General features: G+C 38.1%; 1 protein-coding gene across 1 annotated transcript in view; it reads right to left on the bottom strand.

The window, feature by feature from the left end:
* The window catches only part of LOC121863326 (microtubule-associated protein futsch-like), a 114,052-nt gene that overhangs the window by 57,502 nt on the left and 42,581 nt on the right, over positions 1 to 13,969 (bottom strand). Inside the window, exons 5-9 of the mRNA XM_042361950.1 lie at positions 11,689 to 11,857; positions 11,065 to 11,295; positions 10,289 to 10,490; positions 10,017 to 10,154; positions 9,481 to 9,608 (exon numbers count right to left, since the gene is read on the bottom strand). Of these exons, the coding sequence (XP_042217884.1) occupies positions 9,481 to 9,608; positions 10,017 to 10,154; positions 10,289 to 10,490; positions 11,065 to 11,295; positions 11,689 to 11,857 (868 nt within the window). The remainder of the gene's footprint in view (positions 1 to 9,480; positions 9,609 to 10,016; positions 10,155 to 10,288; positions 10,491 to 11,064; positions 11,296 to 11,688; positions 11,858 to 13,969) is intronic.

Below are 13,969 nucleotides of genomic sequence, written 5' to 3'. Positions count from 1 at the left end.
ATGCCATAATACAAAATATAAGAAGATTTACATTCCATTAAGGTAACGAATATGATGAAATACCACAACCTCAAGATGGTCCCAATCATACCTGTTGATACAAAGGTAAAAACAGCAAGCGGTGGGGAGCACATTTAAAAGACACGGTTTATAGTAGTACTTAAGCGAAGAGCGAACCAAGTTGAACCATTAATTTTAAGAGGGGAAAACATGCCCAAAATCAAGTCTGCCGAGTTTTTGTCGCTAACGGAAGGGTGATAATAACAAGCATGTGTTATGATTGATCGGTATATGTAGGCACTGGGGAAGCTGGAAACAGCGAGCCTCTAGTATGGAGCAACAGAGGAACAAAACCAGCATGGCGGAAGAGAGGACATTGCAGTTATTCGGTGGATTAACTTCAGTTGCACAACCACTCTGATATTGCCTGGCTAAACTCGGCGACCGTTCGAACAAATGGAAGCGGATGATCAGCGTAAAAAGTCTTACACTTAAAGGTGGAATATGCGCAGCCCAGAACTTTCGATGTACGTGGACGCGGTTATCAAGGTATGGTTGATATTATTGTGTTGTTATCAAGCCCGCATGCAGAATATCGACCACCGGATGGTAAGGAGGATGATATATGGAGGACGAGGACGAAACAGCAGGCCGGGCTTACGCCACCGATTTGAAAGTTTGATCCTGGTGATGATGCAACCATAATGTATCTCGTGATGTAATTTCGAAGAACCGCATCAATATTACGGATGATTTAAGGCTTACCATGATGACGCCGTGCATAATTCACACACAATATTTTAAATTTGTCGGGGTGGTTTCGGCTTAAAAATACGGAATTACTGCAACAAATGTGCATGTATATGTATACATACAGAGAAGTAAAAGGAATGAAAAATAAATATGAAAAGTACGTAATATTTTTTCACTAAACTTAATGAAATACGAGAAATATTCTTTGTCGTGCAAAATGTTTAAAAAATTAAAGAATAATAATTATAGTGTTTATATATTACAGTATATTGCAAAATAAATAAATAAATAATATTCGTAAATCTATTTCAAGTAAAATGGAAAAATATAAATGTTATTTACTGTAACATCTTCCCTCTGTAGGCTCAGGCAGTAAAGATGGGAGGGTAGATAAGAGGTAGCTCAATTTTAGTCTGAAGTGCACTCAAATGCACCAGTAAGAACTTATTTTAGAATATTTTTTTTGTATATATATATATATATATATATATATATATATATATATATATATATATATATATATATATATATATGTAGGTCCACACTATTTTATAATCACAGTCATGTACTACACGTAGTTAGGGACCCAAATCCAGTCAAGTCCGATATAGATAACACTTTTTGTTTTTTTTTTTATTTTTTTGAATAAATAATTCACAATGAAACATAAAATAGTGTGTTAAATAATAATGAGTAAATGGATACAGTACAGGAAAGGAAGAAATATATATTAAGTGATTTGAGCACTTACCTAATAAATAGTTGAATGCACATGGGGCCCTGTAATTTTAATTTATAAGTGAGACTGGTATTAATCGGTAGAACGTTTCTATGAAATATTTGGAAAAAAGCAAAATTTTAACAAAAATCTGAGAGGCGGTCAAGTCCCACGGTCATAAGTTAAAGTCAATCTGTGTTATATATATATATATACATGCTGTACAGAATTCTACTTACCTATGAATTTATTTAATCACTGATTTTTTTTTTTTTTTTCTTCAAATGACACGCGCATTTCTATACGAAACGTTTCCAGTTAATGTAGTCTCCATGTAAAATTAGAAAATTATGGGGCCCCATGTGCATTCAGCTGACTACATTAAAGGTAAGTGCTCAGTCACACTGTAACCATTCCTTATTATTTATTACTTTCACTGTACTGTATCCATTCCTCATTATTCATTACTTTTACTGTACTGTATTTCATTGTAGATTATTTATTTAAAAACAAAAAAACAAAAAAATTTTATCTATGTGGGACTTACGACCTGGATTTGGGTCCCTAACCCGTCGTGAAGTCGGGGTCTAGCTTATATAAATATATATACACATATATATGCAAATCACTGTAGATGTGGCGTGATCTAGGTATATGCTGATAATACAAGGGAAAGAAACACGAAGTTCCCAAGCTTCGTGTAATTCACATCTTCAGGGGTGAATGTATGTAAATGAGAAATGCGTAATCTTTTCCTCAAATCCTAATGAAACACCACAATTAGAATATGGTGTAGCTGTTGTATAAACAGTCGAACACAGTCCACCACCAAAAGGCAGAGAACACTCCCACCACCGATCGTCTCGTGCGAAGCAAGCGTATAAATTAAAAATACTTGCAGTATGTTTAATATATTTACAGTATATTATAAACAAATAAATAAACAAATAAATTGGTAAATCCATTTCGGAGTACAGTCGGCCCTTAACATACTTGGGGTTGCGTAACAGAGATACCACGTGGATGTTAAAATCACGTATATGTGCCCAAAAACCCTGGCCCCCCATATCCTTATTTACCATATATACCTCTGTGTAGTTCGAGCTTTAAAAACCAGATTAATTAGTATATACCTGTGTGTAGTTCGAGTTTTTAAGACCAAATTATTTGGCAAAAAATTGGGGGTCGACCTCTAAAAGGGTAATAGTTTCGTTAGGTTGAAAAATATTTACCAGTAACTACCAGTAAACAATGGAAACGATGCACCAACGCACCACCAGCTGTGAGTGTCGGTACAGTTGCCAGGGCAGATCTCTTGCGTCATCATAGCAAGCCCAAAGTAGCCAAATCCATGGTATGGCAGCACAGGACGATGTAAAACAAAGTATTCATTTATTAAAGTGTATTTATAGATACTGTACATAAATTTGTTTTCATTACATTTGAAACATCAATCTTTGTTAATTAAATTTGAAACATCAATCTTTGTTAATTAAATTTGAAACAAAAGAAAACTACGATACCGTATTTTCATTAAAATATTACATCACAAGTATATTTTACCTTAACTGTGACTGAGTGAATATACGTATTCTCAGAAATAAATATGGAAATATAATATTTTTGCTGGAATGACGTACATATTACAGTGGAAAGAGGGATAAAATCATGAAAACAATGACTTTCGCATTCTTTCGTTGTTCAAAAGATTTTACTGTAATCGCTTTTCGAATGGTTTTCAGTTAAAAAACTATTTTACTCGTACTGTATTACAATAATATTCTATCCTATCATTAGCCTTATAATCCCACAACTGAAAACCATTCAAAAAGCGATTACGGCAACACCTTTTGAACGAAAGAAAGAGAAAGTCATTGCTTTCGTCACAATTTTATCCCACTTTCCACTGTAATACGTACATCATTTCAGCAAAAATATTACATTTCCATGTTCTCAGAAATAAATGGTAGTTTTGTTGAAACGTAATGTACAATATTTAATATTAAAATGCAAAAATAGCTATAAAAACAATTAATACACCCGAAATGTACTGGCTGGCATCTCCATTCGTCCCTGCTCCCGCGTCCAAGGTCACCACTCCTCCCAACTCGCTCCCTCCACCTCCTCCGCCTCCTCCTCCACCTCCTCACCGTCACTACTGCCGACAACAAACACAAATGTTTTGTGAATAACTGCACCTCCACTTCCTATGTACAGTACTGAACTGTACTGTGCTGTGCATTTTTACAAACAATAAGCATGGCAAGAAAAGCTATTAAAAAAAAAAGATAAAAATTTCACTTTACTGTACAGTACCTATCCTCGGTGAAAGGACGGGGGTCATCGTCACTCAATTCCATAACGGGTGGTGAAGTGGGGGCTACGGTGGATTCAGCTGCTTCCTCACTGCCGCCAGTGATTGATGGTGTTAAATCTCTCCTTCGGTAATCAAAGAACATGGTGATGGGGAGTTGTCGTCTCTTTCTTTCATTTCTTCCATGGTGTTTTTGTATGGAGCAAAAACATCATCCATCCCTCGCATGAATTTCAGGGCACGCACCATGGAGGGGTCCATACTATAGGCCAGGTTTTTCAGTGCCTCAATATTCTAGGTCATCTCCCCCAACTTCTCCAACGTTATTTCTTAGTGCTCTTCCTCTACCTCATCCTCTTTCCCTTCCTCTTCCTTGCCTGAGTCTACTAACTCCTGTAGGTCCTCCTCGATCAGCTCAGTGACGTGCTCTTCAATTAGCTCCCTAATCTCGTCCTCTGCTATGTCCTGGGAGCCTTCAGCAGCCACTTTCCTTGACGGTGCCAGGGTCTTTCTGAATATTTTCATTAAAATCCATCAAAATCATTTTCCTTGTCATTGTCTTAAGCACCAAACAGCTCCTCCCAGTCTTCTCCTTGAACAGGGCTAGAGGGTACGTGTTTTTCGAATCGTTTTCAATTAAAAAAATGTTACAGCACATGTATATTTTACCTAAACTGCACCTGAATGAATATATTCTCAGAAATAAATAGTAGTTTTGCTGAAACGTGATGTATTTCAATGTAAAATAGGATAAAATACATGACGAAAACAAAAGACTTTACAAAACCTTCCGATGTTCAAGAGATGTTAATCGTTTTTTTAATAGTTTTCGGTTAAAATACTGTTATATTACAATGATATTCTATTCATACTGTGCTTGATATACTACATTCACGGAAATGTAATATTTTTGCTGAAATGACGTACGTATTACAGTGGAAAGTGGGATAAAATCGTGACGAAAACAATGACTTTCGCTTTCTTTCGTTCAAAAGATGTTACCGTAATCGCTTTTCGAATGTTTTTCAGGTAAAAAAACTGTTGCATCACAAGTGAATTAGGATAGAATATTATTGTAATACAACAGTTTTTTACATTGCTGGAATCCTTGCAAGACAGTGAATAATATGAATGTAAATGCCATATATTTTGCGCAAGATATAAAAATTAATCACCTGTATCACATTAGTAGTGATTTAAGAGTAAGAGTGTATATGTACTATCGTGCACAAAAGTCGTGTCCACTACCCAACCACAGTGAGGATTCGAATAGCCTTGAGTCTGAAGTTTCGAAACAGCTGGGGGAAATGCTATGGTCGGCCAACAGATATCGCCCACTGTAGTGTGTGTGTATGTGTGTGGGCGGGGGGGATAGAGGAGGTGGGGGTTAGTCTAGTCATCACCAACAGGTAAGTCACATTAATTTGTCAGCATAGCCCATGTCATCCTTATACTATTGCAGGGTGTCCCATGAGTGACAGCAGATATTTGTAGAGGTGAAAGAATATGTGATATTGAGCCACCACGTCTCTATCTCCATCCATTTCCCTCTATCTTTAATAAAAAGTGTAACCCTACTCAGAAAAAATAATGAATGGGCCCTCCAAACAAATTAAAGATGGGGTGCACCCCATCCTTTCCTCCCTCCCATCGCCCCAGTCACCCCAACCTACCACCCAATACCATGCAGTGGGAAGGCCACACACTTTCTCTCCTCCTAAAAGTCTGTTCCGTTTAACCCACATTCTTTCACTACTAAACCTTCTTCCCCCTTTCCTATATTTCGCTATCGCTATCGGAATCTCCCGCCTTAACTGCGGTATCTCCCGCCTTGACTGCGGTATCTCCCGCCTTGACTGCGCCATTTGTTATGGTTGCCTTGCGTAATTTGTAAAATCCACCTCATGGCTAAACGTAAACCGAAAAATCCATATATGTATGAAAGTTTTATACTCAGAATCACATATCCTTTCACCTCAACAAATATCTGCTGTAATTAGTGGGACATCCTACTATAATTATATGACAGTTGTTATATGAGCTCCTTAGTTAACTCCACCATAAAAATATGGTGTTTGATGTGCTATGCGTTTGCCGCACGTTACCTTACGCGGTTATGTTACACCCCCAGTTGCAACCTGGGAGTTTGGGTTGGGTAATGTAGTATTTTGAGCAGAAATGGAATTCAGAACGACTCAATGAACATGAAGAAAAACGTGTTTATATAACGAACCCTAACGTAATGTAACCTATTACAGTTATATGTAATCTGGGATTAACATGTCATAGCTGAAAATTGTCAAAGAAATATGTAAAGCAGTGGAAAACCATATATTTTGATTATCAGCGAGGCTAACTACTTATAAACAATTAATATTTGACAACTGGCAAAAGTCCTGGGAAAATGAACCAACAAGTCATAAGCTAAAAATGATTAGAGCATCAGTTTATCCTTGGTCATCATCAAAACAATCCTCTCGATATCATGAAACAATTCTGAATCGTCTAAGAATTGGGCATATGCGATTGACACATGGCCAACTCATGTTTTCCCCTAATGGAGCCCCACCTATATGCTCCAACTGCCGAACACAAATAACAGTCCAACATATTCTCATCGAATGCCCTATTTATAATCAGTATCGAACAATGTGCTTCACTAACCCTACAATTAAGATATTTTAGCAGAGACCCCAAAATTTTCCCTAAGTTCAGTTTTGACCTTTTTGAAATACTGTGATCTCCTACAAACAATATAACACTAAATTATAGAAACAGAAATATACGTTAACTAATCCCTCTGGCCAGACCTAGGAGAGACTCAAATGGGTGTCAGTGGTCTGGTTAAACTAAATTTTGATGATGATGATGATTATCGGCGAATGTTGACTCGACAGTCGCAGGGGTGGTGGTGGAGGTTTGGGGGATCCACTTACAGTTCACTATGAATACATGAAATAGGAAGGGTTTCTTGGGCAGTTGATCCAAAAAGATTTACCAAAACGTTATGTCAGAGTAATAATACTTAACCTAGGTGTTACTAATACCATTAATTTACTCTAGTATATAAAAGCCTGCATCAGTTACCACAACATAATATTACTCTGCCATTTCAGATATGCCTGCAGGACGAGCAAATTCGTCGGCAGTGATTGCTGAGCCAGGCCAAATCATCGGGACTTGGAGAGCCGAGGCAACTGTGCCGAACATTGCTCTCGAAGTGGGGAGGAGCACCAAGACGATTAGGAGGTGGATCCGCCGGTGGGAGGAAGAGGGCTCAGTGAAGACGAAACCTCTTAAGCGGGAGGCCACGAGTAACGTCGGCAAGGATGGACACCATGATCGTGGCAGCTGCAACGGCATATCCAATGCGAACATCAGTGGAGCATACAAGAAATCTGGGCCCCAACTACCATCACATGACGACGAGACGCCGACTTCATGAAGCCGGGATCGACTGCCATATTCCAGCTCACAAAGGGTGGCTAACACCTACTCACAAGGAGTGTCGACTCGGCTTTGCATTGGAACACCTTCCACATAGAAGAATACTGGAGAACCATTATATTTACCGATGAAACGGTGTTCAGGTCAGTGGGAGCCGAAGCAAGGCAGTGCTGGCGGCCCCGCAACACACGCTACCATGAGAAACACATTCAACATCGCGCAGTAAGTGATAGGGTGTCAGTGTCATTCTGGGGGTGGATGTGGGCACATGGGCCAGGTGAACTGGTCAAGATCAATGGCCGTTTCACTGGTGAGCATTATGTAGACATCCTGGAGCAAGTGCTAATTCCTACAGTCCAGGCTATGGCAGTTCCAGCCACCCCACACTATCAGGCTGGTTCATGACAACAGTCCCATTCATACCAGCAACATAGTGAAGGACTACCTCCAGGATCACCCTGAAATTGAGGTCATCGACTGGCTAACACTAGGATAAGATATTAATCCGATTGAACATATTTGGGCAATGATGAAACGTAATAGGGATATTGGGGAGCAGCGAACCTGTGCAATAATAAGAGGCCAAAGCTTACGACGTGTGGGAGAGTATACGTCGACGACCAGGGGTGTGCCTGAAGCTGGTCGACTCCATCCCTAATCGCCTTGATGAAGTCCTGAATGCAATGGGTGGCTGGACCAAATACTAAGATGTGTGTATTGGTGTATTGTTTGAATTTTAGTATTGTTTGTAAATACAATTAATATATATTAACTCACCTACAGTGTTATCTTAAATCCATGTCCTTAATGATGTCTTAAACTATATCGCATGAAAATTCATAACAAAGTAACTTGACAGCCACAAATTATGTATTGTGTGGTATACAATGATCTGTATGACACGTCGTGGAATGTGTTGTCTTATAACACAATATAATTATATATTTACAATTGCTACCATCATTGAAATGCTCATGATGTTCAGCACACAATATTAACGGTAACTGAGCACACTCCAAAGTATATGAAGCTTGCATATTGTGGTGGGGTGTTTAAACACTGGAACTTGGAAGAATTGGAACTAGATTAAGTCTGAATACTATTTTACAATACTGATAACTTTTTCACTCCACTCTTTTTAACATAAGTATATAATTATATAATATTGCATATTATCACAAATATTTATTAAGCAAAGGATGGGTGGAATATAAATAAATATTACCAGAATCTCTTTGTCGGAATAACAACAAAATTGTGAAGTGGTCGCTGAGTAAAACTAGTTAACCAAGGCCTTCACCCTGAGCCTTGTATATTTCACGTTTATCCTTAATATATTCCATTCTTTAAAGTATCATTGTGACCTGAGCGGCAATAAGCACCCAGGGCACTGTACCTGTTCCATGAATTCGTAACCAAAAACAAACAACTGTAAGACAAAACGTACTTAAAAAGGCAGCTTGAAATTATGGTGGTATAAATAATAAATAAACCTGCCTCTCATCCAGCCCCCACCTCCTCTATTCCCCCACACTACAGTGGGCGACATCTGTTGGCCGACCATAGCATTTCCCCCAGCTGTTTCGAAACTTCAGACCCAAGGCTATTCGAAACCTCGCTGTGGCTGGGTAGTGAACACGACTTTTGTGCACGATAGCACGTATATATACTGTACAGTATAGTGATTTAAGGGCGATTTAGGGTAATTTTAGGAGTGTTTTTGACTTTATGCATTTTTGGCTTTACTTTGTATGTACTTTTCTGTGAGCTGGAACCAATTACCCAATATCCCATTGAAATAATGGATTCGGTTAATGAACGACTCTGTGGAACGAATTGTGTTCGATAACCGAGGGACCACTACAGTAGAGTGCCATTTGTTAGTCTACTATAACCCAAGAACAAGAAGAGCTATAACATTCACACTAGGCATATACAAACAAGATGACAGCCCATATAGTTGTGATATTTCAGGGGGCTAAGTTGTTGCTAGGCCAGCTTTGAGTAAGGCACCATTTGGCATGACTAAGTACTTCAGGAGGAGTGACCCCCACCCCATTTTTTTTATCATTAACATTTGGTTGCAACTATGTTTGTAGCAGTGGTCAGGTATACAAAACAAGTAATGTAGATCAAGTTTAAAATTTTAGTTTTACTTTCAACTTTAAACATCCTTCTTTTCCCCCAAACTTTCATAAAATGTTGAATTTTCTGCAGGTACAGTATACTGACAAAGCATGAAACCCACCTCTTGTAGGCAGCCTTGATATGGTTAGGACCCTGAGAGCCAAGACTTTGCAACTGCATCTTGTTAGACACCACCTTCCATTGATTTTGGTTCATCACACGGTTGAATCCTCCAAGTTTCTGTACAACCTGTAAGGAAAAAAATTGTTGTACTAATCCCAGAGGCACACATTTCAAAGTTTGCTATATAGAAATTTTTGATATTCTTGAAATTATGAAAACTACTTGAGAAAGACAGTCCCATGGAAGGTATTGATATTAAAACATTTTATTTAGCCAAAACACAGATACAGAGTCAATAAAAATCATAATATTAACATGGCTGAGCCAGTTGAGAGCCTGGGCTCACTTGAAGGTAGATAATACAATCACAACACTTGCTAAACTAAGCTGTAAAGTTAAAAAAACTTTTTCTTTTATCATGACTTCGGTGTGTACATTAATGTGTTAGAGGTAAATATTAAAGAAATAAATGACTGCCATAGAATAGTAGGATACCTAAGTGCAAGTAATAAATGACTGTGTATCATACATTACCTTGAATAATTTATAAAGGTCAAGGTCCTTATTGCCTACAGTTGGTCCACTATTGATTGGTGCCCCACATTCTTCCATGAACTTGTAGAGCTGAGCAACAAAGTGATCCTTTTCTTCTCTTGGTTCATCATCCGAGCTCTACAGAAAATGAATTTTTAATTTGGTATTATTGAAGTTTCACTAGATATGGTTTTCACCATACCACTGGTTAGACAATAAGAGAATATATATCTGGTATTCAACAATATTTGTACAGTATTTACAATACTTACGTCAGAATCTGATCCGTCTCTGTCTGAATCATCATCCGACACATCCATGCCAAAAAGTAAGTCACGATCCCAATGGGGTGGAAGCTCATCATTAGTCATGAAGAGAAGAGCCTTTTCGACTGCTATCTTTAAAGCACTCTGAGAAACCTTGCTGCCAACCTCACGGCTAAAAGGGGAGGCTTCCTTTTTTGGTACTGTGTAACTGAAAATAAATAATGTAGTTACCAACAAAATAAATGTCTACAAGAGTTTTAAGTGAAGAAGAAATAAACTGCCTTTATGCCCCAACATGACCAAGGTATTTTCAATGTCCTGTACACACTTACCATTTCACCCTCCTCCTCATAATGTTTTGCAGCCAATTTTTACGCTTGCATACTGATGGAGGTGGAGATGCCTGTACAATAAGTTATAATATAATGTTGTCTAATGGTGAGAGTAATATTTGGGTTAAACTGTAAGGAATGAAAGTCTTTGCAATTTTAATTTGTTTATTATGTTAATTCTCCCTATAGCCTTCATCTTAAGTGATGATGAAATTCCACTGCTTTGAGGAGATATTCATGATTTTCTTAACTGATGTACAGTAATATTTTTTATTGTTTACAATCAGGTGTTCTGAATGCCAGCCTTTGAACTCACATGACTTTGTTAATATTCTGGCATCATATCATATGACTGCCTGTTCAATTTTATGAGAACAGAGAATCTGCCTACAGGTTAATTAAACTGATCCTGGAAGAAAGTATGATACAAAAGGAAAAGGTGCTACTTACTATCTACCATCCTGGAAGGATCTGACAAGATAATCTTTTTTTGTTTCAATCTTGACAGAATCTTGAGATGTAGGGGCAACAACTAATCCTGGAAACCAATTATCCTTCTGTTTTTTCTTATCTCCAAGTTCAACACACACAACCTTTCCAATATCAGATTCCCATTCCTCCCGCCTAGAACGATGTCGTTTATGTACATCATCGTCATCATCACCAGACTCGTCCCCTTCACTGTAAGGATATCATATTACAATAGCTTTTAGTTTTAAAATGACAAAGGTTAAAAGCATTATTAATATGAATGGTGATATTATTAATAACTAATAAAACATGCCTGTTAAGAAGGGCCCTACTGGCAACTCTGAACATAGGAAAAAAAAAGTCCAGAGAATGATATTAATATTAATAAAAAACAATTATACTTATAAAAATGTAAACAGTTTGCTGTACAGTATATACTTTTGGGTGGGTGTGGCAGGGAGGGAGAGTGAGTGGAGGAACAGGTGCTACTAACAGTATGTAATGTAGATAAATATTATCAATGATCATTTAAAGTTCTGCAACAAATTTATTTCCCATGAGGAAAACATTAGCCTCATAAATTCATTCTAAAGCCATACATACTGGTGCTGCCTGGATCTACGACCCCGCCTTGCTCCCCCAACTGGGGTGCCAAAATGTTCTGGATGCGTTAAAGGTAGTTGATCCAATGTCTCACTCTCAGCAAAATGACGACCACTTTTCAAGCACAGCGAGGTTCGACGTAACGTTGTAATGTCACCATCATCAAACACTGTAAAGAGTGCAACAAATAATATATCAAACTAGAGTGCAAACACATGTACTGGTAATGAATCAATATAATTCAGAAGAGGATGGTGCAAGAGAGTGGAAGACCAAGCAGAAGGTGGGAGAATGGGATGGAAAGACAGTATTGTCACGGATCTATGGCGGATGCGTTTCATAATTTCTTACCGTAGAGTTAGATACCTTCACACTGGTTAGTCACAGATTATGGTGTCTACGTAGAAATTCACTCCACCACCCAACATTCCATGTGATTTATACTTGATAAATTGTGATTTAATGAATTCCATTATTTTCCAACATCCATCTAAGTTATTTGTTATACTTTGCCATAACCAATCAGATAGGGATCACAGATATGGGCAGATAATTGCACTTACATTTATTTGGCAAGCTTCCATACAATGATTTACAATTTGCATGGGTACACGAGTCACATTCATGCTGTAATAAAATTAATCTTGCAAAGAGGGAATTTTCAACCTGGGGCCGCATATTTGATTACTCTACTATGGATACGACTTAACAGAGCCTTAATTCCTCAAGTGATACATTTACTGCCAGTCTGGATTGCTCTTGTTGCAACCAGCCTTTCACATGTGATCTTTCCATGGGGAATAACGAAACCTTGGGTTACCACACATAGTCTCGTGTCACTGACTGTCATTGTAGACGGTGTCGCACAGGAGAACTGGTAAGGTGACTTGATTAACCACTTATGTTCACTGGGCCAGCCTGGATCGCTCTTGTTGCAACCAGGCTTCTACAAGTGATCCTTCCACGGGGAATAACATAACCTTGGGTTGGCACACACAGTTTCGGGTCATTGTAGACGGTGTCGTGCAGGAGAACTAATAAGGTGACTGAGTTGGCACCCACACAGTTTCTTTTCACTGACAGTACATAGGATGGGGTCACGGTAAAAGGACTCTGTGTAGCACCCCTTTCCCTTCAGGAAGGGGAGGATGAGGGCGTCTTAACTAACCCATGGTAGAGAGGATACTGGCTAAAAATGTGGTATTTGGGCGTGAGACACGATGAACAATGCAACACTGTCTCAATCGCCCCCCATAGACTGGCTCACATACCCACTAATGAAATAGTGATGATGGAGTCAATGCTCGCCTGGTGTCTTATCTCCCGTAAACAAACATTGGAGTTGGGTTGCGTGGGTAGGCCCAAAGCAGCCCATGACAAGTATACTGTAGATAGAAAGATGATGAACATTCAAGAAGCAAGTAAGTACATATCTGAAAAGATTATGGTGTCATACTTGAGAGCAAGGTGTTGGGTTAATAGAATGCTGTAATATTGTACAAAGATAAGGAAATATGGAAGTGAAAGATGTGTTGTTCAGTGTAGATCAGGGTATGTTCAAGTGGTATGAAAATATTGAGAGGATGGGAGAGAAATGCTGTAGAGTATACGTAAACAATATACAGTACAGTAAAGCCTCCGATAACAACGGTTAGACCAAAAACTTTTCATTTAAAACCCTAGTTAATTTAGGACCCAATACAATTTACGTCCTTATTTCATTCATATTTACGACCAAAATATAATAAAAATTAAATTAAATTAAATTTTCATATAAATAATACCGTAACTAAATCCCGATATGTATTATAAAAAAAAATTACTGTAAAACAAAATGAAGAACGCCTTGCGCAAAGAAGCTGCCTTGCTAATGAGTGGTATACAAGTCGGAGCTTGGCGGGCCTTTTGTTTTCACCCATCCGGAACAGGAACAAGAGAAAAACTTTCTCTGGTTTCTTACAGCATTTTTGCATCCCTATTCAACATGAGCAAGAGATGGTAGTGTTGGTTCAAAAGTTAATAGAAAGTGTCTAAGCTTAGCTGAGAAACTAGATGTATTAAAACGATATGAAAAAGGTGAGAGGTTTGTGGATATTATATGGAGCAAGCAAAGAACATATTTTCTGAAGTGGATCTATTAACAGAACAAAGCATTAAAATTTAAATAAATGCAAATGACCTCTACATAAAGATGTATAATGAGAAAAGAAAGCAGCTGTGCAAGGTTCTTTCGACAGCTTTATTATTCGAAGGACTAAACCATCAACTTCAGCTACACCAT

The sequence above is a fragment of the Homarus americanus genome, unplaced genomic scaffold (genome assembly GCF_018991925.1).
Source record: "Homarus americanus isolate GMGI-L3 unplaced genomic scaffold, GMGI_Hamer_2.0 scaffold46197, whole genome shotgun sequence".
Classification (NCBI taxonomy): Eukaryota; Metazoa; Arthropoda; class Malacostraca; order Decapoda; family Nephropidae; genus Homarus; species Homarus americanus.
The sequence above is the reverse complement of the archived record's forward strand: the minus strand, read 5'-3'. Positions and strand labels throughout refer to the sequence as shown.